Source organism: Beta vulgaris, chromosome 7, assembly GCF_026745355.1.
Source record: "Beta vulgaris subsp. vulgaris cultivar EL10 chromosome 7, EL10.2, whole genome shotgun sequence".
NCBI lineage: Eukaryota > Viridiplantae > Streptophyta > Magnoliopsida > Caryophyllales > Amaranthaceae > Beta > Beta vulgaris.
Genome location: NC_079208.1, coordinates 11505995 through 11526947, shown reverse-complemented (window position 1 = coordinate 11526947; position 20953 = coordinate 11505995). Strand labels below are relative to the sequence as shown.

The window sequence follows — 20953 nt, the reverse complement described above, 5'->3', positions numbered from 1 at the left end:
GAAAAGTGCCCCTTATGTTCCTCAACAGAATGGTCGTGTTGAGAGGAAACATAGACACTTACTGGAGGTGTCTAGAGCTTTAAGATTTCAGGCTAAACTACCCAAGAAGTTCTGGGGAGAGTGTATTTTGACAGCAACCTACCTCATAAACAAATTACCTGTTAAACTGTTATCTTGGAAAACACCTTTTGAAATCATGTTTGGCACACTTCCTAAATATGATGGGTTAAGAAGTTTTGGTTGCTTATGTTTTGCATATAACAGAATGGTTCACAAGGATAAGTTTGATTCTAAAGCCAGAAAGTGTATTTTCATAGGCTATCCTTATGGACAAAAAGCATATAAACTATATGATCTTGATACTCATTCTACTTTAATCTCTAGAGATGTGATTTTCTTTGAACAATCATTCCCATTTCATCTTGATGCCTCTGTACAACAGACTTATAAGCCTGATCTTATTCCTTTTGGACAAGATAACTCATCTTTACACACATTCACTCCATATTCTCCTTCTATTTCTCCTTCTACTTCTACTTCTGTTACTCCTAATACTTCTTCTCCTACTGTTCACTCTCATAATAATTCTCATTCATCTCCCATACATTCTGATTCCCCTACCAGTGCAGATTCTTCTTCTACTAATTCTTCTACCACTCATATTTCTTCTATTACTGTTCCAGTTGTAAGACACAGTCAAAGGACAATTATACCTTCTACAAAATTCTCTGATTTTGTGAATACTTATGTGCCTCACAAAACTAATATTCAATCTCTTTCTGATTCTGAATCTCAATCATTTGCTGTCAATTCATGTGCAATTGTTGAACCAAAATATTATAATCAAGCCAAGAAGGATCCTAATTGGATTCAGGCAATGAATAAAGAACTACAAGCTTTAGAGCAGAATGAAACATGGGAGTTAACCAAACTACCTGAAGGGAAGAAAGCCATAGGATCTAAATGGGTGTACAAAACTAAGCTACATCCTGATGGCACAGTGGAGAGATATAAGGCTAGGTTGGTAGCTATTGGTTATCAACAGGTTGAAGGACAGGATTTCACTCAGACTTTCTCTCCTGTTGCTAAGATGGCCACAGTAAGAGTTGTGATTGCTTTGGCCACTATACATCAATGGCATATGTGTCAACTTGATGTAAACAATGCGTTTTTACATGGATTTATTGATGAAGAGGTATATATGCTACCACCTGCTGGTTACTCTAAGGCTAAACATGGAGAAGTATGCAAGTTAAAGAAGTCATTATATGGCTTAAGGCAGGCTTCCAGACAATGGAATAAGGAATTAACAAAATTCTTGATGTCTCTTGGTTTTCAGCAATCTACACAAGATTATTCACTCTTTACTAGAACAAAAGATGGGGAATTCTTGATAGTGTTAGTCTATGTGGATGATATGTTGGTCACAGGCACTTCTCTTGATCAGATTCATGTGGTTAAAAAGGCTCTTGATTTAGCTTTCACCATTAAAGATTTAGGTGAGCTAAATTACTTTCTTGGCATTGAGATTAACAGATCTACTGCTGGTACATTTCTTTCTCAAAAGAAATATATTAAGGACATACTTGCAGACACTGGAATGGAAGATTGTACTCCTGTAAATGCTCCTCTCTCTTCTGGTTTGAAGTTATCCACTGACTCAGGAGATCTTCTAGCTGAGCCTAATGTGTACAGACGTCTAGTAGGAAGATTACTTTATCTTGGCCTGACTAGACCTGATTTGTCTTATGCTGTCCAACACTTGAGCCAGTTTATGCATAGTCCACGTGCTCCTCACTTAAGAGCTGCTCTACATGTCATCAAATATCTTAAAGGTACACTGGATTTTGGCTTATACTACCACACAGTGTCTGATCTTAATATTCATGCATATAGTGATGCTGATTGGGGAGGCTGTCAGTTCAGTTCTAGATCACTTAGTGCATATGCAGTGTTTATTGGGTCTAACTTGGTGTCTTGGAAGACCAAGAAACAATCCACAGTGAGTAAGTCTTCTACAGAAGCAGAATATAGAAGCATGTCCAGTGCAGCAAGTGAACTTGTGTGGGTTCATGGTTTGCTAGAAGACTTACATGTTCCAGTATCTCTTCCTATCTCTTTGTATTGTGACAACACTTCAGCAGAACACTTAGCTCACAATCCAATGTTTCACGAGAAAACAAAACATCTCAAGAGAGACATGCACTATGTAAGAGAACAAGTTGCTGCAGGCTTTATCACTACTTCTCATGTTTCAAGCACTCAGCAACTTGCAGATATTCTTACCAAGGCTTTACCTTCTCCACAACATTTTTCTATATGTTCCAAGCTTGGTCTTGTCTCCCAAGTCCAGCTTGAAGGGGGAGTATAAGTTATATATAATAAAGTTGATGTAATAATCCTAGTCAGCTTACTAATTGTAAAGTTAGTTACAGTTAGTTACAGCTTTGGTTACTATAAATACCAGCTGTTAAGAGAAGAAACAATATAGCTTCACATTCTATTCTTTCTCTTCTGTATTCTTTCCTTTTCTCTCTATGAAATACAATGAAGATAGTTTCTCCTCTATGAACTTCATCTTCTTATACTTTATCTGTGCCCATATGCCTCTAGATTCATCTATCGTCTCTTTTCTTATTGGGTAAGTGGTAAGTAAATTCTTCCGACATTTTTTTGTCATTCATCAAAAACTTGCTTTTCGGCTTTGAATTTATTTGGTGCCGATTTTCCCTCATCAACCATTTGACACATGATGGATAAAATTTTATGTACTACTTCTATGATTTACCAGCTAAACCTTTATATGAGACAATATAATTTGGAGTATTACTCGGGTTTATAACTTATAACTAGCTAATTAAAAATAATTCGGTATGAGTACAGTCGATGTGCAATAATTGATTTATAACAACTTCACCGTATCCATTCATTTCATATTGAGCTAACATCTATACCTTAATTCACCTCTTATCATGTGATCGAATTTTCGAATTTGAGCTATTCAATTCTTCAAATTGTACGCAACAACCACATGATTTTAAATTCGCTGAGCTATAATTAGTTCTGCACAACTAATTAGGAATGCCAATAATTTATATACGTTACTCCTGTTTGTGTATTTTGCGGAGGAAAGTTAGGGATATGATATGACACGGCCATGCAACCACTAAATGTGTTTGAAATTGGATTTTGCATGACTTTCTATTATATTATTTTGGTGTATATTTGGTGGTTGTAATTCGTTAGGAGTAGAGAAGAATAGCTTAGAAATGGTTTTGTTTCTATAATTTATTAGTATTATCTTGCGGAATAAATTTCGAATCTTGCAGCAAAGTCAACTACTTATGATGATGTTAGATCTTTGAACCCCTAATTTAGCTTGTTAGTTCCTTACACATTTATAAATAGCATATCAAGTTGTGGATCACATTAATTTCAATTTCTTACAGCGTGCTTAACAATAATTTTTTCAAGTAGTGTTTCGAAGTGTGAACAAGTTAAACAGTCTAAATTTTAGTAAAGATGATAAATGACGATAGGTAAAGTAATATTTTAAGTTAGCTTTTAGCAACACGGTGATGTATTGAAAAACGTTTACAAAATTACTAATATAATGATATTTGATTTTGCAATAGCTTTAGAAGACAAAACGTAGTATTTTTTTTGTAGAAAAGTAATTATTTAAAAAAATTGACAAGTAACTCACGAGAGCACTCATGGTACACTACCATGAGCATGGTACACCCAGGTATTTTTGTAATAAATTACAACTTCAGGGGCACGTTTGTAATTCTGCGTACTCTCTCTCTCCTGTGCTTTCACTGCCATTTTTTCCGGCGATGCTGTCGGGCCTGCCGCTGCTCATTTCTGACGGGGTGTGCGACGACGGCGGTGACCGTTCAAGTCTTCATCATTTTTGTCGTCATCGTTGTTTCAGGGCTCATTTTTCTCAATTCTTTCTCTCTTTTTTTTCTCGTCGGAAACATAGAAATCAAATCTTCCACGATCTGAAATTCGCGAGATGATGATGATGATGCGACTGAAATTCCACGATCTGAAAGTCGACAGATCTGAAATTCGCGAAACAAAAAGAAACGACTTGAAATTCGTCGCTTTGTTCGATTTCTCATTGTTCATTTGTGTTGTTCTTGTTGTTTTGTTCATTGTTGTTCATTTGTTCAATTGATCTGTTGTTGTTATGTTGTTGTTGTTTCAATAGTTCTCTCTCTCCTCCTTCCTTCCAAACACAACAATGGAGATGAAAAATTCGCGAAAAAAAAAAAGAAATTTCCAGATCTGAAATTGAGGAAGAAGATGATGAGCAAATGACAAAGTTTGCTCGTTTGGGTAAAAGTGTGCTCATTTTCTTAAATGAGTAGAAATGTTTGCTCATTTGCTCATTTGCTCATTTTACTCATTTGCTCATTTTGCTCATTTGCTGAAAATAGCCTTGGGTGTACCATGAGCATGGTACACCCAGGTCTACTACAAAGACTATTTGAATTTCTATTGATCTTTTTCTCCTTTTAGTAACGCTAAATCTAAAATATTTCACAATGAAGTTCAGGAATATTAAGGAAAATAATCCTTATATATATATATATATATATATTATATATATATATATATATATATATATATGGTGAGAACCACTTAAAATGAGCAAAAATTTCGTAAAATGAGCAAAAAAAAATGTAACAAACGAGCATAAACATAAAATGTGTAGAAAACATTAAGTTATCAAAAACGTAAAATGAACAAAAATGTAAATGAAGAAAAACGTAAAATGAGCATAAAAAAATTCAATGAGAAAAAAAAGTAAAATGAGCAAAATGTAAAATGAGCAAAACCATAATATAAGTAAAACAAAAAATGAGTAAAATTATTATGAAATGATCAAAATCTTCGTAAAATGAGGAAAAATGAGTGATTCTCAAGGTTCTCACCATAAGGGTGGTTCTCATATGAACTTAAACCTATATATATATAATCTTAATATATAGATTTGGGCTCATGTGAGAATACCATAATTATGTGATAATAGCTAGTTATATGAGAATAAATATCAACCCTAGGATATTTTAATCTAAAGATCGTTATTTATTGAATTTCATTAATTTTAGTTGTTCTCACGGTTCTCACCATAAAAAGATTTTCATTAAAATGTAATTATATATATACTTCTCTTTACACATGGTAAAATGGAGAGGGTATAATATATTTTGCATAGTTTTTGTATTCTTGATGTGAGGAATGATAAACCTCTTTTTGCTAGATATTTGCAAACATCTAGCAGATAAAGAGGAATAAAACAATTTATATTTCATGAACACTATTTGTTAGTTGCATGGACACTATTTTTAGTTACACGAACATTAGTTTTAGTAGCATGAACACTATTTTTTAGCATCGGAATTTTCGCGACTACTTTTTGGTTTGATTGACACTCTGCAATTTTCGAGATTGATGTAGGGTTTGGTTAAGGGTTTTGGTTTTGGTTTTGTGGTTGGATAAACGTCAATAGAGAAAATGCGGCTGTCCTAATCACATGAGGTTTGTGAGGCACCGCCCCAATCACTACGCACCACAGCATCACCTCACCGGCCAAAGCCAACTTAGACCACCTTTCTACTTTTGATTCTTCCTAACCAAACCACTCATTATCAGCCACGTTTTTTGTGGGCTCACCATTACTACTAAACTCACTTTTATTCAACATAAAACTCTTAAAATAGACTTTTGCTAAATTAAGGATTTCATTAATCAATCACAATCATGATTACTCTAAGACTCCAATTATTACAGTTCTTGAATGCATCATTGCTTTTGTGGTTACTATAATGCCACGTAATGATACATGATATCATATAATTAAAATTGGACATGAATAGTATATCTAACTTTTTGGTTCCTTCTTTTTGTTGTTTTAACCATGTTCGAAGTTTGGAATTATTTGTGGTCGGTATGCATGGTTGGGTTAGCTCCTATTCCTGCAGGAGGTTATGTGTAGGTGTAGCTGTAGCTAGCACATTAATGCAATCAGAAACAAAATTGGAAATGTTTAGCATATCTTCACTGTTGTTTAGATTGCCAAAATCCCGGGGGGGGGGGGGGAGGGGGAGTGTTTCGTTTCACGTGTTTGAATTGCCTTGACATACATGTTCAATGAACTAGACTATACATGAATCCTGATACATCCATTTGATGCAGGAATAACGTAAGATTTGATTGGGTTTGATCATCAAGACAAAAAAAGGAAATAAACAAAATAAAATTCAATTGAAAGAGAGTTGTTTGAAAAACAAAACATTGAATTTTATCGAATATAATATAGAACATATATAGTTATATCTTTAATAGTAAGAAGTTATACACTTTAAGTTTGTTAGAACATTTATAATTAAATGTGTTCGTTGTTAATATGTGATGTTTGCGTTTCGATGTTGTGGCGTAATGAAACGTAGTTAGTTAGAAGGAAATCACGAAAAGGCGTTGTAGAGCGCTCACTCCAAGTAGAGCGTCCGCACAAATCCGGCAGGGATTTGGAATTGCGAGCAAACTCCAACCCGCAGGCTGAGGAGTGCTCGCTCCTCCTTGGAGCGCCCGCTCCACTGAGGAGCGCCAGCTCCAAAGAAGAGCGCTAGCTCCGGTTCGTCCGTTTGTTTGACGAACTGATTCGTTTTGCGAATTGGTGCTTGTCTTTTCGTCTAAATGGTTGCGTGCTTTCAGTCTTTTCTTCTGTAAATCTTCTAAGGTATATATATGAAGATGTCACATATTGAAAGTGGTTAGATTCATTCACAAACTTGCCTAAGGAGATTCATTTCTAGATTTCTCTCCTTGTTCAAAGTAAAACACATCCTTCAAACACATTGTAGTGAATGTAGTTTGTCATCAACCAAACTTCATTGAATCTTCTTTGTATCTCACAGGAGTTTACCGTGAACCTTGTTGATCATAGTGGGTCGGTAAAATTCTTGTAGGAAAGTGTATCATTACGTGCTTGGAAGTACCATCCGGTTTCCCACAAGATACTCATACTACTTAGACATATAACAATCTACAAGAATTTTAAACCTTTGAGTGATGGCTTCCTTGAAAGAAATAACTACAAATTTCCAGAAATTGGATAAGTTTGAAGGGATTGGATATCGTCGTTGGCAAAAGAAGATACATTTTCTATTGACCACATTGAATGTGGTGTATGTTCTTAGCACCCCCATGCCACCATTGCCGGAAGAGGGGAAAACCGAAACCCCGGAGGAAACGCGTGCAAGAACAAAGTGGGAAAATGATGATTACATTTGCCGAGGCCATATCTTGAACGCCATGTCGGACACCTTGTTCGATATTTACCAATACGTGGAGAGCGCCAAAGAACTTTGGGGCGCTCTTGAGGCAAAGTACGTCGCGGAGGACGCATCAAGTAAGAAATTTTTAGTTAGCAATTTTAATTCTTACAAAATGATTGATGGTCGTTCCGTCATGGAGCAATTTCATGAGGTTCAACATATGTTGAACCAAATTAGACAACAAGGTATGGTGATGGATGAATCATTCTCGGTTGCATCCATCATTGACAAATTACCCCCATCTTGGAAGGACACTAGGAATTCTTTGAAACATAAGAAGGAGACTATGTCCTTGGTAGATTTGGGTGCCCATCTCCGAATTGAGGAGGGCATCCGGTCTCAAGATGTCTCTAAGGACCCTAAAAATGGTCCCGTTTCTTCTATCAACATGATGGAAGAAGGACAATCAAGTTGGACTAAAAAGTCCAAGAAACCCCCATGGAAGTCCAACAAAAATCACCCCGAGAATGATAAGAAAAAAGGCAAGACCATGTCTTGTGGGGGGTGTGGTGGTTCTCACATGAAGAGGAATTGTCCCTCTTTGCCTAAGAAGAACAAGGATCATCTTAAGGTTGATCCTCATCAAGGTCCGTTTGCACATGATGTTTCTTTAAATGAAGAAAGGAATTTTATTGCAATGATTTCTGAAATCAATGTGGTGCAGGATGATGATTCTTGGTAGGGATGACAATGGGTCGGGTCTGGGTCGGGTCTGGGTCGGGTCCACCTGGACCCAGACCCAGATCCGCCCTAGATCCATTGGGTCTAGATTTTTCAGACCCAGACCCAGATTTGTTGGGTCTAGCGGGTCCATGGGTCCTTATTGGGTCCTAAATGGGTCCTTCTTAGTTTTAAGTTTTCATCACATTTTTTAATATATGTAATTAAAAAATTTCGCCCTAATATATATAGGTTCTTGTATCCATGGTTAAAACATTCTCTAAATAAAATTTTAAGAATTAACTCATAAATATTAAAATGTTACAACTTATAAAGTTACATGTCTTTGTGGAGTTACAACACTAATGAGTTCACAAAATCACAACTCATAAAATTTTAGAGTTTAGGTAAAAAAAAAAAAAAAAAATCTAATATGTAAATGGGTCCGTGGGGCGGGTCTACCATATGTGGACCCGGACCCAGACCCGACACATGCTCTTCGGGACCCAGACCCGACCCGGACCCATTGGGTCTAAAATTTCTGGACCCAGACCTTATAAATGGGTCAGGTCCTAGCGGGTTTGGTTTGGGTCGAGTCCAGGACCCATTGCCATCCCTAATTCTTGGTGGGTGGACTCTGGGGCATCAAGGCATGTGTGTAAAGATCGTCACTTTTTCGAAACTTATCAAGCTTTGGATGATGGACGGTCTTGTACATGGGAAATGTTGTTTCACTATTTTGATAATGACAAATAATTAACTTTGGTAAAATTAGTTTCGTTTTGTTCGTGTGTTATTAGTTTAATTTTATGTTATTAAATTTAGTCGTCTTTGTTTTGTTTATTTTCTAATCTAGATTTGTTAGTTTCTTTTAGGTATTATTATCTCTTAGATATCACAAATATTATGTTTAATAACTTATAGAGAACTGATTAGGAGGTTAATCAAAAATTATGTTATAAACCTTATTTGTGTTTGTTATAAACAGTTTATATTATGGACGTATATATTGTGAAATTATGTGATTCCTTAATATTCTTTGAAGTTAGTTTGTGCGCAGCTATTTCAAAATGATACGTGATAAGTAGCCTTCAAAGGCACCAACTAACAGCGCCTAAATAGGATAGGTGAAGTAGTTCCTAGATTTTAGGAACCACAACCACCCACCTACTTCTGAGGCGTGGGATAATGGATGCGCGTGTGATAATGGCGGAAGGTGTGGAAATCAACCGCATAACTTCCAACGGATTGCAACGGCTAGATCGTGGAAGGAGTAAGGCTGAAAATCAGCTCCACTATGTTCGTGGAGAAGATCATGGGAAAGATTGTCTTCTACAAATAATTTTGTGTAACGATCTTAGAATGTATGCTTCAGAATTTTTAATGTAATATTTTTGTGAAAGTATATTCGGTTTTACTCTTCTTTCATTATTACTCAGTGTATTAGAGATTGAGTTGAGTGAATCAAAATCTGTAATCGTTTCGAGAGAAAAGAGAGAAAGAGAAAAGACTTCGAGTGAAGTCAAGAGAGAAAGTCAATTGTTTAGGGGGAACAAGTTGATAGGGAACCAGGTTCTAGAGGAACAGAGTAGGTCCGAGTTTAGGTTGTACAAAAGAGAGTCCTTTGGCCTAAATTTATTAGAGAAAATTGAGTCAAAATCCCTAGTGGTCAAGGTTTTTCTTCCTATTGGCCCTAGGAAGTTTGCCATGTAAAAATTCACGTTTTCTTATTTCTTTCTAGTTTATGCATTTATCTCTTTCTTAGATAAACATTCTTTTATTTCGGCAAAAAGTTAGAAAATCTCCCCAACTACAATTCACCCCCCCCCCCTGTAGTTGCTTAAGTGTTTGTACTCAAATAACAAGAAATGACTCCATGGTAAAGGCAAAAGGCGTAGGCCAAGTGGAGTTGGCTCCTCACTTCCGGGAAGACTTTGACTTTGAGAGAAGTTGTGTATGTACCCGTAGTTAGGAAAAACTTGATGTTCGGAGGCTTACTAAACAAGTACGGCTTCAAAATGGTGTTTGAGGCCGATAAGTTTATTTTAAGTAAGGGTGGTGTATTTGTAGGACAAGGATACTTTTGTAATAATATGTTTAAACTTTCAATTGATTATAAAAGTGTGAATTCTATTTACATGGTGGATGTTTCTTCTCTATGGCACAATCGTTTATGTCATGTTAATTATCATAGACTATATGATATGTCTAAAGAAGGTTTAATTCCTAAAGTTGACATGAATGTAGAGAAGTGTAAAACATGCATGTTAAACAAAATTACAAGAAATCCTTTTCGTAGTGTTCAAAGGCAATCAAACAAGCTAGAATTGGTGCATAGTGATATGTGCGATTTTCATAGCACACCATTTTTGGGAAATAAGAAGTATTTAATAACATTCATTGATGATTTTTCTCGATTTTGTTATGTGTACCTGTTGTTTTCTAAAGATGAGGCGCTTGATAAGTTTAAGATTTATAAGACCGAAGTCGAATTACAATCTAATTTATTGCTTAAGCGATTTCGGACTGATAAGGGTGGGGAATATTATGATCCAACTTATTTTTCATCAATTGGAGTCATTCATGAAACTACCGCTCCGTACTCACCACAACAAAATGGGATTGCGGTACGGAAAAATAGGACCTTAAAGGAAATGGTCAATTCCATGTTATCTAACCCGGGTTCTTTAAGTAACGGGTTTTGGGGTGAAGCCATGCTAACGACTTGCTATATTTTGAATAGGGTTCCAAATAAAAGGAACAAGGTTACCCCATATGAACTTTGGTTTGGTAGGAGGCCTAATCTCAATTACCTTCGGGTTTGGGGTTGTAGGGCTATTGTAAGGCTACTGAAACCTAAAAGGAGAGCCTTTGGTGAGAAATGAATTGATTGCATATTCATTAGGTGCACATGCACCTATCATGTTTTAGAATTATTTTGTGAGGCCTCATGTCAGCTAAAACTCTAGTTAGATATATTTCGGATTATGTTTTGTTATTACACTTAGAGAGTTTATTAGGATTTATGCTAGAGAGAAAAATACATTGCCTTATTTTAGTTCTTGAGATTTTGAGATTAAAGGTTATTGAGTTCTCCATTTTTAAGATACTTTGATTAATGCAAGATTGCAACTTTCAGTTTTCATTCTTCTTCTTAATGTTCTTTCTTTATTCGTAAATAGATTTATACTTTATAGTTTCACAAATATTACTTTTTCTTCCCTTAACATTTCATTAATCATGTTTAGCCCTATAGTCATAAATTTCATATTATTCTTATGAATCCCATGATTAGTGAGTAGTTTTATTTTTCGCATTTAGGTGAAAGTATGAATTAAGGTTTTTCTTTGGTTGTTAATGTACTTGTACTGATTTAATGAAGATTATGCATTAATTTGGTTTTTTGAGGCATTAAGATATATATATTTACACATGTTTACTTTGATATTTTGGTTACAAACATTCTTAATCGAATGTTGAACCAAAACCTTATCCCCATGAATCAACTTAATTTCTAAACCAAGATATTGGATAGAAAATAAGGGGATCCTGCTATTAGTGATTTTCCGTGCTTATTTAATCTCCTATTTAATTAACTAAACACCATTCGAGATAGGATTTAGTTGGGTGATTAAGCTATTAATCTTATGCTCATTCGAGAGAGGACTTAATTATTTTAGAGGAGAGTTAAACCTTGCATAATTGTAGCTTTTGAACCCGCAATTGCATTGATAACCATTCTTTTCGTTTGATTCATGTTAGTAGCCTTAACCCTAGTGTTTTCTCATTGATATTTTATACCCACCATTTATTTTCTTGTTTAATTAAGTCTTAGTTTATTTTGTAGTTTGTTAGTAAACCATTTCAAAACCCTAACTACCTTTCAATTAGGCAATTTCAGCTTGTTTAGACTTTAATTAATTCCAATTTCCTTGTGGATCAAACCTTAACTTGCCTTTACTTTCTCAATAATTTTTTGTTTGAAGTTATAAATACAGTTTGAAAATTGATCATTGATGCTTTAACGACACACCTAAAACCTCTTATCATAGCAATTTTCCTTATTTTTAATTTTTGCAATCTATCTACACTAATATATGAAAAAAGTTCCTACGAAAGTCTATGTGCTGCCACGTGACATTCTTCTCTAAATCTCTAATGCAAATATTCCATATTCATGTCAACCCCCTCAATTTAAAATTTTAGCATTATGTAAATGTAAGTATTGAACACGTGACCTCTAAAACCGATTGTGTGAACTTACCCAAGAATCCTGTACAACTTCATTGCTCATGGTATACCCAAGATTATTTTTAATTTTTTAGGCTGATTTAATTGAAAATCTGATAGGAATTTGGAGTTGGGACCCACTCTCATTAATAAAGTTAAAACTAAGCCTGCAAGTGGCAGACAAGAGTACAGGAGTACAGGAACCAAAGTTTCCTCTTTTCTAGCGGTTAACGTTGCTTGCTTGCGCCTGGCGCTGAATTTTTGGTTTTTTTTTTTACGAAAATTAGTTTAAAAAAAATAAATTAATTCAAGGGGTCATGTGACCCCTTGTGCCCCATATAAGCTCCGCCACTGTTGCTATGGCACGCCCGCACCATATTCTGAGGTGCTCCCGCACCGCTTTGCGGAAGCCAAATGACGGAAAGATTGAAGAATAGGTGCACCTGCACCTATCATATTTCATAATTATTTTATGATGCCTCATGTCAACTAAAACTCTAGTTAGATATATTTCAGATTATGTTTTGTCATTACACTTAGAATGTTTATTAGGATTTATGCTAGAGAGAAAAATACATTGCCTTATTTTAGTTCTTGAGATTTTGAGATTAAAGGTTATTAAGTTCTCCATTTTTAAGATATTTTGATTAATTCAAGATTGCAACTTTCAGTTTTCATTCTTCTTCTTAATGTTCTTTCTTTATTCATAGATAGATTTATACTTTATAGTTCCACAATTATTACTTTTTCTTCCCTTAACATTTAATTAATCATTTTTAGCCCTATAGTTATAATTTTCATATTCTTATATGAATCCCATGATTAGTGAGTAGTTTTCTTTTTCGTATCTAGGTGGAAGTATGAATTAGGGTTTTTCTTTGGTTGTTAATGTAATTGTACTGATTTGATGAAGATTATGCATTGATTTTAGTATTTTGAGGCATTAAGATATATATTTATCACATGTTTACTTTGTTATATTGGTTACAAGCATTCTTAATCGAATGTTGAACCAAAACCTTATCCCCATAAATCAACTTAATTTCTAAGCCAAGATATTGGATAGAAAATAAGAGAATCCTGCTATTAGTGATTTTTCGTGTTTATTTAATCTCCTATTTAATTAACTAAACACCACTCAAGATAGGATTTAATTGGGTGATTAAACGATTAATATTATGCTCATTCGAGAGAGAACTTAATTATTTTATAGGAGAGTTAAACCTTGCATAATTATAGCTTTTGAACCCGCAATTGCATTGATAACCATTCTTTCTGTTTGATTCATGTTAGTAGCCTTGACCCTAGTGTTTTCTCATTGATATTTTATACCCATCATTTATTTTCTTGTTTCATTAAGTCATAGTTTATTTTGTAGTTTGTTAGTAAACCATTTCAAAACCCTAACTACCTTTCAATTAGGCAATTTCAGCTTGTTTAGACTTTAATTAATCACAATTTCCTTGTGGATCAAAACTTAACTTGCCTTTACTTTCTCAATAATTTTTTGTTTGAAGTTATAAATACAGTTTGAAAATTGATCATTGGTGCTTTAACGACACATCTAAAACCTCTTATCATAGCAAGCTTATTTTTAATTTTTGCAATCTATCTACACTAATATATGAAAAAACGTTCCTACGAAAGTCTATATGCCACGTGACATTCTTCTCTAAATCTCCAATGCAAATACTCCATATTCATGTCAACCCCTCAATTTAAAATTTTAGCATTATGTAAATGTAAGTATTGAACACGTGACCTCTAAAACGGATTGTGTGAACTTACCCAAGAATCCAATACAACTTCATTGCTCATGGTACACCAAGATTACTTTTTGCTCATTGCTCATGTGATATATTCTAAATGAGAAAAATTCTACTTACTTCTATTCACTTATCTCATTTGCCAAAATGAACAGACTTCCTCAAATGACCAAAGATTTCTATTCATTCAAGAAAATTGAGGAAACACTTTTACCCAAAATGAACAAACATTTTTCTCTGATTTTCTCAAATGAGCACAAGTTGCTCATTTTGCAACTGTCGTATTGATTTCAAATGTGAAACTAAGTCCACTATTGTTGAACTTTGAATCTTCAATTTTTGTTTTTGACGTTGATAAAGCCCAACTTTCGCAAATCATATTTTATTGTCCATCAATATAGTTGACCACGATTGGAGGTGAGAAACAATGGAAGAGAGAAAAAAATTGGAGTAAGAGAAACAATGGAAGCAAGAGAAACTTAAACTATGGTTACCAAATCATCTTTTGCATTATCGATCACTAATTCCACCATTGAAGAATATTGGACACTCTAGTTTGAATTTTCAATTCTAAAATTAATTCTGCCATTAATGAAATTCAAAGCTCAAATATTAATTTTTGATATTCATTGATTTCAATTAAGGATGTATATTTTAGAGGTCAGATACGATTGAGGGGAAAATAATTCGGAGGTTAGAATCAATGGAGGAGTGATTAGAGGTAAGAGAAACAATGGAGGAAATAGAAAATGGAAGTAGAAGAAATAATATAAGAAGAAGAGTAAAGAAGGGAGAGAAACAAGTGATTAAAATGAGTAAAATTTTACTCATTTCAAGAATTTATTACAAAACTGCCCTTGGGTGTAATATGAGCATGGTACACCCAAATATATCAGGAATAGACTCCCCATACCAGGAATGGACTCCCCTCCTCTCCCCTTCCGCTTCCTTTCCCTCCTATATTGAAGACTATACAAAGGGTTAATATTATCCCGAGAAGATATATTAGATATATAAGGAAATATTTGTCTCATACTTATAGAACGTGGAGGCTCTCTATAAATTTACAAGAGATCTTGGCTAGTTGCAAAGTGTATTTATATCCATGGAAAGTTTCCCCAGTTGCCTAATTGTAAAGGCAAAGCTCTTCACTTTCCCTTTCCTCCAAGACCCTATGAGAACAAACACGTGACACATGAAAAGTAGAACACGACAACTCAATTAGGGATGGCAATCCAGTCCGAATCCGACCCTAGTCCGCTCTGATCCGAAGGAAAAAAATCCGAGTTGACTCCGACAAAAAAGTAATTCGACTCCGACTCCGTTTAAAAAATCTGACTCCGAGTTGGAGGAGGGTCGGAGTCGGATCTCATAAAATAATCCGACATCCGACTCCGACTCCGACTCCGACTCCGACTTCGAGTCAATCAATCCTTTTTTCTTATTTATGTAATGTATTATTTATGTATAATCTGACTTCGACTTTCAGCCAATTGTATTATATAGGATTTTCCCATAGAAAAAATGATTGTTAAAAATAATAGTAATAATTAGATTATTTGTACTATATAAGATTTTCATATGATGATTAGAATAAATTGCAATTATTAAATTATTGTATTATAGAAGACTATTCTATTATAAAAAAAATAGAAGAAAAATAAGTCGGATCAGGTTCGGAGTCGGATGTTCGGATTTTAAGTCGGGTCGGATCTCGGAGTCGAATGTTCAGATTTTAAGTCGGGTCGGATGTCGGAGTCGGACTCAAATTTAAAATCCGGCTTTCTGTAGGGTCGGAGTCGGATTATGCATAATCCGGTCCAAGTCCGACCCGTTGTCATTCCTAAACTCAATATTACCTCAATTATGAAGTATATTTTATAGTTGCAATAATTATACATTATAAAATTAAAGCATTGTAAATTCTAACTTCGAATGTCAATTAATACAAAGATTCAGACTTCAAAGTCATAAAATTAGCCACGGTTTAAAATTAAGATATAGTATTGGCCCTGTACAAGTTTATAATTAGGAAATAGATGCCATAAGTTATAATCGAGTTAATACAAGTTGACCCAATCCGAAACTTAACTCAAATTATAAATCAGGTTGTTTTGGTTATTTTCGGTTTCAAAAGGTCAACCCACTAATGTTTCAGATTGGGTTGGTTGACCCACTTTTTATTTCTTGTCGGAAATCTCAACCCAAATCCGAAAACTTAGAGTTAAATTTAGATCGAGTTACCAGATTGATTCAACTTTTGCCATCCCTGATCCTAATATATACTCCATGAGAAATAGCTTCAAGATCGCTAAAGCATGCTATGCAAGTCTTATGAACTTGTACTTCCTCCGTTTTTTTATATGTTACACTTTCTATTTTGAGAAGTTTTAAATTAGATGTTACACTTTTATTTTGGGTAATAACTTCTCTCTATCTCTCTCCTATCACACGTTCACATGGGACCCTTTTGTTTTTCATTCTCTCTATCTCTCTCCTCTCCAAAAATTACCTAGGATTCCGTGATTTAAAAAGTGTAACATCTAAAAGAAAACGGAGGAAGTACTTTATTTAGACGTACACTTTATTCAAATAACAATATAAGAGGGAAAGGAGGGACATGAAAAATAAAGGAGAATGATATTAAAGATGAAGAGAATATGAATTCGTCTCTCCTCCATTTCCTTTTCCCAGAACCTTATCCAAACAAGTAAACGTCTTGATGAATGAAAATTGAAAAGATACACAAGCTCTCTCTCTCTCGTGGACAAGATCACAAATTCACAATAGATCTCCGATAGGACGAGATCAATAGCTCATGCAACTCCATGCACACATGAGCTACGAAGAGTATGACCTTACATTTGTGCATGTACTTCATTTCATTTAAATTGAGTTTGTTAGGGTATGAATATTAGTAGTCTTAAGAGGAATCTTGAGCAAAGAATTTGATATTTTTGGGCAAACATTATGCAATAATATTGAATTTGATAATCAAAAACTCCATCCAAAACTATGACATGTTAGGAGTTAAATTTCTAGCTATTTAAAAGTTCACAATTTGTTTTTTTATTTTTTTGTTTTTTTTGTAAAATCAATTTAAAATGTAGTCTGTAAAGTATAGAATGAATCAAAGTAATGGAAAGCCGATGTGACAAAATATTAAAAAACTGCTGTGACATAAGTTGGAGTTGAGTAGGATAAATTCACCATTACTAGTGGTGGATAAAAGATTTTCTCTTTCTATATACAAAAATTATTCATTGCTAAGCATTTGAAAGTTGAAAGCTTTGCCTAATTCTTCCCCGGTATCAAAAAATTCATATCAATCCCAAATTCACTCACTTTCTATACTACATTTCATTTCCAAAATACAAAAATTGTAACTTTTAAGCAACATTATTTCATTAATCAATATCAACGTTCTTTATTCCCCATTTCGAATTCCTTCCAGGAATTTGCACAATATTCCCTACCCCCAAAACATCCACCATAATTTGATTAAAGCATTCATCATCAATACTCCAATGTAGAGCTTCAACAATTGATTCGAATCAACATCAACCCACATAAAGAATTCACATCTTAAGACTTTAATATCGAGAATTAAATTTAACAAGGACATTCATCTAAATTTAATAGTTAATGAAATTTGGTAAATAAACTAAGATGATATTCCAATTAAGCAACCAAAATGATAAAATACTGCATAAAGAAAATGCAATCCACCATTTGCAAAATTGCTAAACTCATCTCAACTAAAAACTTGTATAAATAATCGCCAACATTATCCACGATAACATTTGCAATATAAAAAAGGGAATGAAGAAGAAACATAATCAAAAGATCGAAATATAACTCATATTTTCTCCTCCTGACACTGCAAAATTCATCCATCAAAAACCCTAATTTAACAATAAATTTAGGGATTTTCCAAAACCCAAAACAAAATTAATTCTCAGGAATCTCAACCTCACCATCTTCAACCTCCTGCTGTAAATCTTTAGGATCACTACCATCAACAGTACAACCAACAGAAACACAAGTCCCCAAAATCTCTTTAACAGTACCTTTCAATTCTTTCGCCATAGATCTAGGCTTCATAACACGCGCAATTTCAATAACATCATCAAGAGAAATATTACCAGTATGTTTGATATTCTTAACCTTCTTACGATCACGTTCAGGTTCTTTCAAAGCTTTGATTACGAGAGCAGCAGCAGAAGGTACAACGGTAACTTTAGCTTGACGATTTTGAACGGTAAGTTTAACGGTAACTCGGAGACCCTTCCAATCTTTGGCGGTTTCTTTGGCGATGTCTTCTCCGATTTTCTTAGGAGAGAGACCGAGTGGACCGATTTTTGGGGCGAGTGAACTCGCGGCACCGACTTCACCGCCGGTGACTCGGACGAAGACGTCGACGATTTGAGATGGGTCGATCTTTGGCGGCATTTTGAGGAGAGAGAAAGTAAGGGAGTATGTGAGTGTGGTTTGTATGTGCGCGGCGATGGAGGGGAAGGAAATGATTAGGGTTTTTTTTTTGGGGAAGAGTTTATAGGGTTAGGGTTTTGATGAATGTGAATTTGTTGTTATGTTTTGTTTTGGGCCTATTATTGTCACCTATTTGTGTTTGTGTGTTTTTCTTATGGGGGGATTGGGCTGGAAATGAGGATTGATTGAGGATCTTTTTACTAAAGTTATTTTGGGTTGATTTTGGAATGTAAGTAACTAAGTAGTGTTTGGGGATGGGGATGGGGATGGGGATGGGGATGGGGATGGGGATGGTTTGGGATGTTGGATGGAATTCGGGTTGTGAATTGTGATCAAGTGGTTATATTGGTGAAGGGCGTGTTTGGTGAGAGTTTTCACTTTAAGTTGTTTTAGAAGGTTTGCAAAGTTAAAGGTTATATTAGAATCATACTACTCCCTCCGTTTCCTACAGATATTTCCGTTCTTTGTTTAAGTGCGTTTTTAAAAAATCATCTCTCTTTTACTTTATTCCTTATTTGGATTTTTTTTGTCCTTTTTACCCTCTCATGTCCCTATCATATGATCCATCATTACATTATTAATTCAATTTTACTCCCTTTCTCTCTCCTACTTTATCCCCTTTTTATTTGTTTATTTATCTTAACCCTTTTCTCTCTCCTACTTTACCCACCCGATACCCCACACAAATTGATCCTACTTGATATCTGTAGGAATAGTAATAAGGAAGATCTTTAGGAAACGGAGGAAGTACTATTTTAAATAAGTTACAACCCAGCCTATACATGTAGTGATATACTCTCTTTAGACTTTATTAGTTTACCCCTTTTTTGAGGCACACTTACCGAGACACCTAATGTGAACCTTAAATCTCTAATTTTCGATAAGCAAAAATTACAAAAAGTTGATATTTGGATAATATACATTGAGATGAATCCAACAAGATCTCACATGACTATATTTTTCCTTAAATACAACTTACAAGAGATAGTCAAAGTCATATATGTGAATAATGTCAAAAGTCAAAACAGATAAACTAATAAAGACCGGAGGGAGTAGATCATTATATGTTCTACATTAGTTTAAATTATCTTATCGTGTCATAAGAGAGTTCAAGAAGAAAATGATTAGAAGGAAAAAAAAGGTATACTTGACCCTTCTTTTACTTACGGATTGTCTTAACAATGAGAAAAGCTCTTGAACTGAACAAGACCTTTGCATTTCCAGTTAGCCTTAGCTAGTATTGATCAGTACCAAGAAGATACAAACTTCTTACTCGATCATAATTCTTAGAGATAAAGACCCTACTATAAGAGACTTAACTTAGCAACCATAGTGTTGTATGATAGTTTTCATACTAGGTCTGAACAATATTAAGCATTTAATACTCTTGACTCACGTTAATGAGGAGGGACATACCTATGAAAGACAATTCGATTAGCATGTCAAAATCACCAGAGGTGATGGTAATCTCATCCTATGATCAAATCGTCAAAGGTGATAGTAATCTCATACATTCGTTGACTTCCACGCCATGCCACACTAGAGTCTTTGATGAAGAGTATAGAATTCATATGCTCCGAGGCGGGTCTACATTGACCTATACTTGTACTTAGATCTTTCCCACGACCACAAGGCTTAAGCTTCTTAATTCTTGCTCCTTTTAATGTTAGTGAGGAACTAGTGTCCCAAAATCTAAAACTACTCTAATTAATAGTCATGATATCCACAACAAATAAGTTCACAATCCAGTATTTTTAGAGAACAAGCAATATAAAAAAGTATTAAGAGAGTAATAGAACTTACAATTCCCATAGATGGGCGATAAGAGATATACTTCTCCTAATAGAACAAAACTTCAGAATCATTAGGAGCCTTCCAATTATTCATGTGGTGGATAACGCTAGAGTTTGTCGCACAAGAAACCCATCCTCATCATCTCTATTGCAGATAAATAAATCATATCAATCTTGTAACAACTCTGACTCGAGACAATCTGACATTTAATTGAACCAACTCATAACAACCTAAAATTTGATTTAACTTGAGAAACGACTAATATAACTCGACTAATTACGACTTGTCACTCAAATTTAACTGATATGTTACTACCATGATTCGAATTTACGCAACTCATTTATAATTAACCAAAACTTTTTATGTTTATTTCAAAATATATCTTTAGTTATACTGAACTATTATTATATATTTAAATATACAACTTAAACATTTTCTAATTAATCAATGTTTTAACCACATCTAAGAACAAATATTATTTGTTTATTGACTTAAAATGTTTACTCCCTATCTTTTTCATCTAGTTGTTTCACTTTGATGTTTAACCGTGCATTTATCGCATTTCAACCTTTTTTTTATACTAATTTATAGAAAGAAATAGTGTGATCTAAGATGTTGGATATGTCTTAATGTATTTTTTCATAATATCAACTTTTTATA

The 20953-nt window shown here is 34.4% G+C and overlaps 2 protein-coding genes across 2 annotated transcripts; one reads left to right on the top strand and one right to left on the bottom strand.

The window, feature by feature from the left end:
* Positions 1-7086: 7086 nt before the first annotated feature.
* LOC104898750 (uncharacterized) lies at positions 7087-8034 on the top strand. Its single transcript, XM_010685852.2, has one exon. The coding sequence runs from the start codon at positions 7087-7089 to the stop codon at positions 8032-8034; it is 948 nt and encodes a 315-aa protein (XP_010684154.1).
* A 9723-nt stretch (positions 8035-17757) lies between these two features.
* Positions 17758-18597, bottom strand: LOC104898694 (60S ribosomal protein L12-1). Its single transcript, XM_010685798.4, has one exon. It carries the CDS (start codon positions 18458-18460, stop codon positions 17960-17962), a length of 501 nt encoding a protein of 166 aa, XP_010684100.1. The 5' UTR covers positions 18461-18597; the 3' UTR covers positions 17758-17959.
* Positions 18598-20953: the final 2356 nt, after the last annotated feature.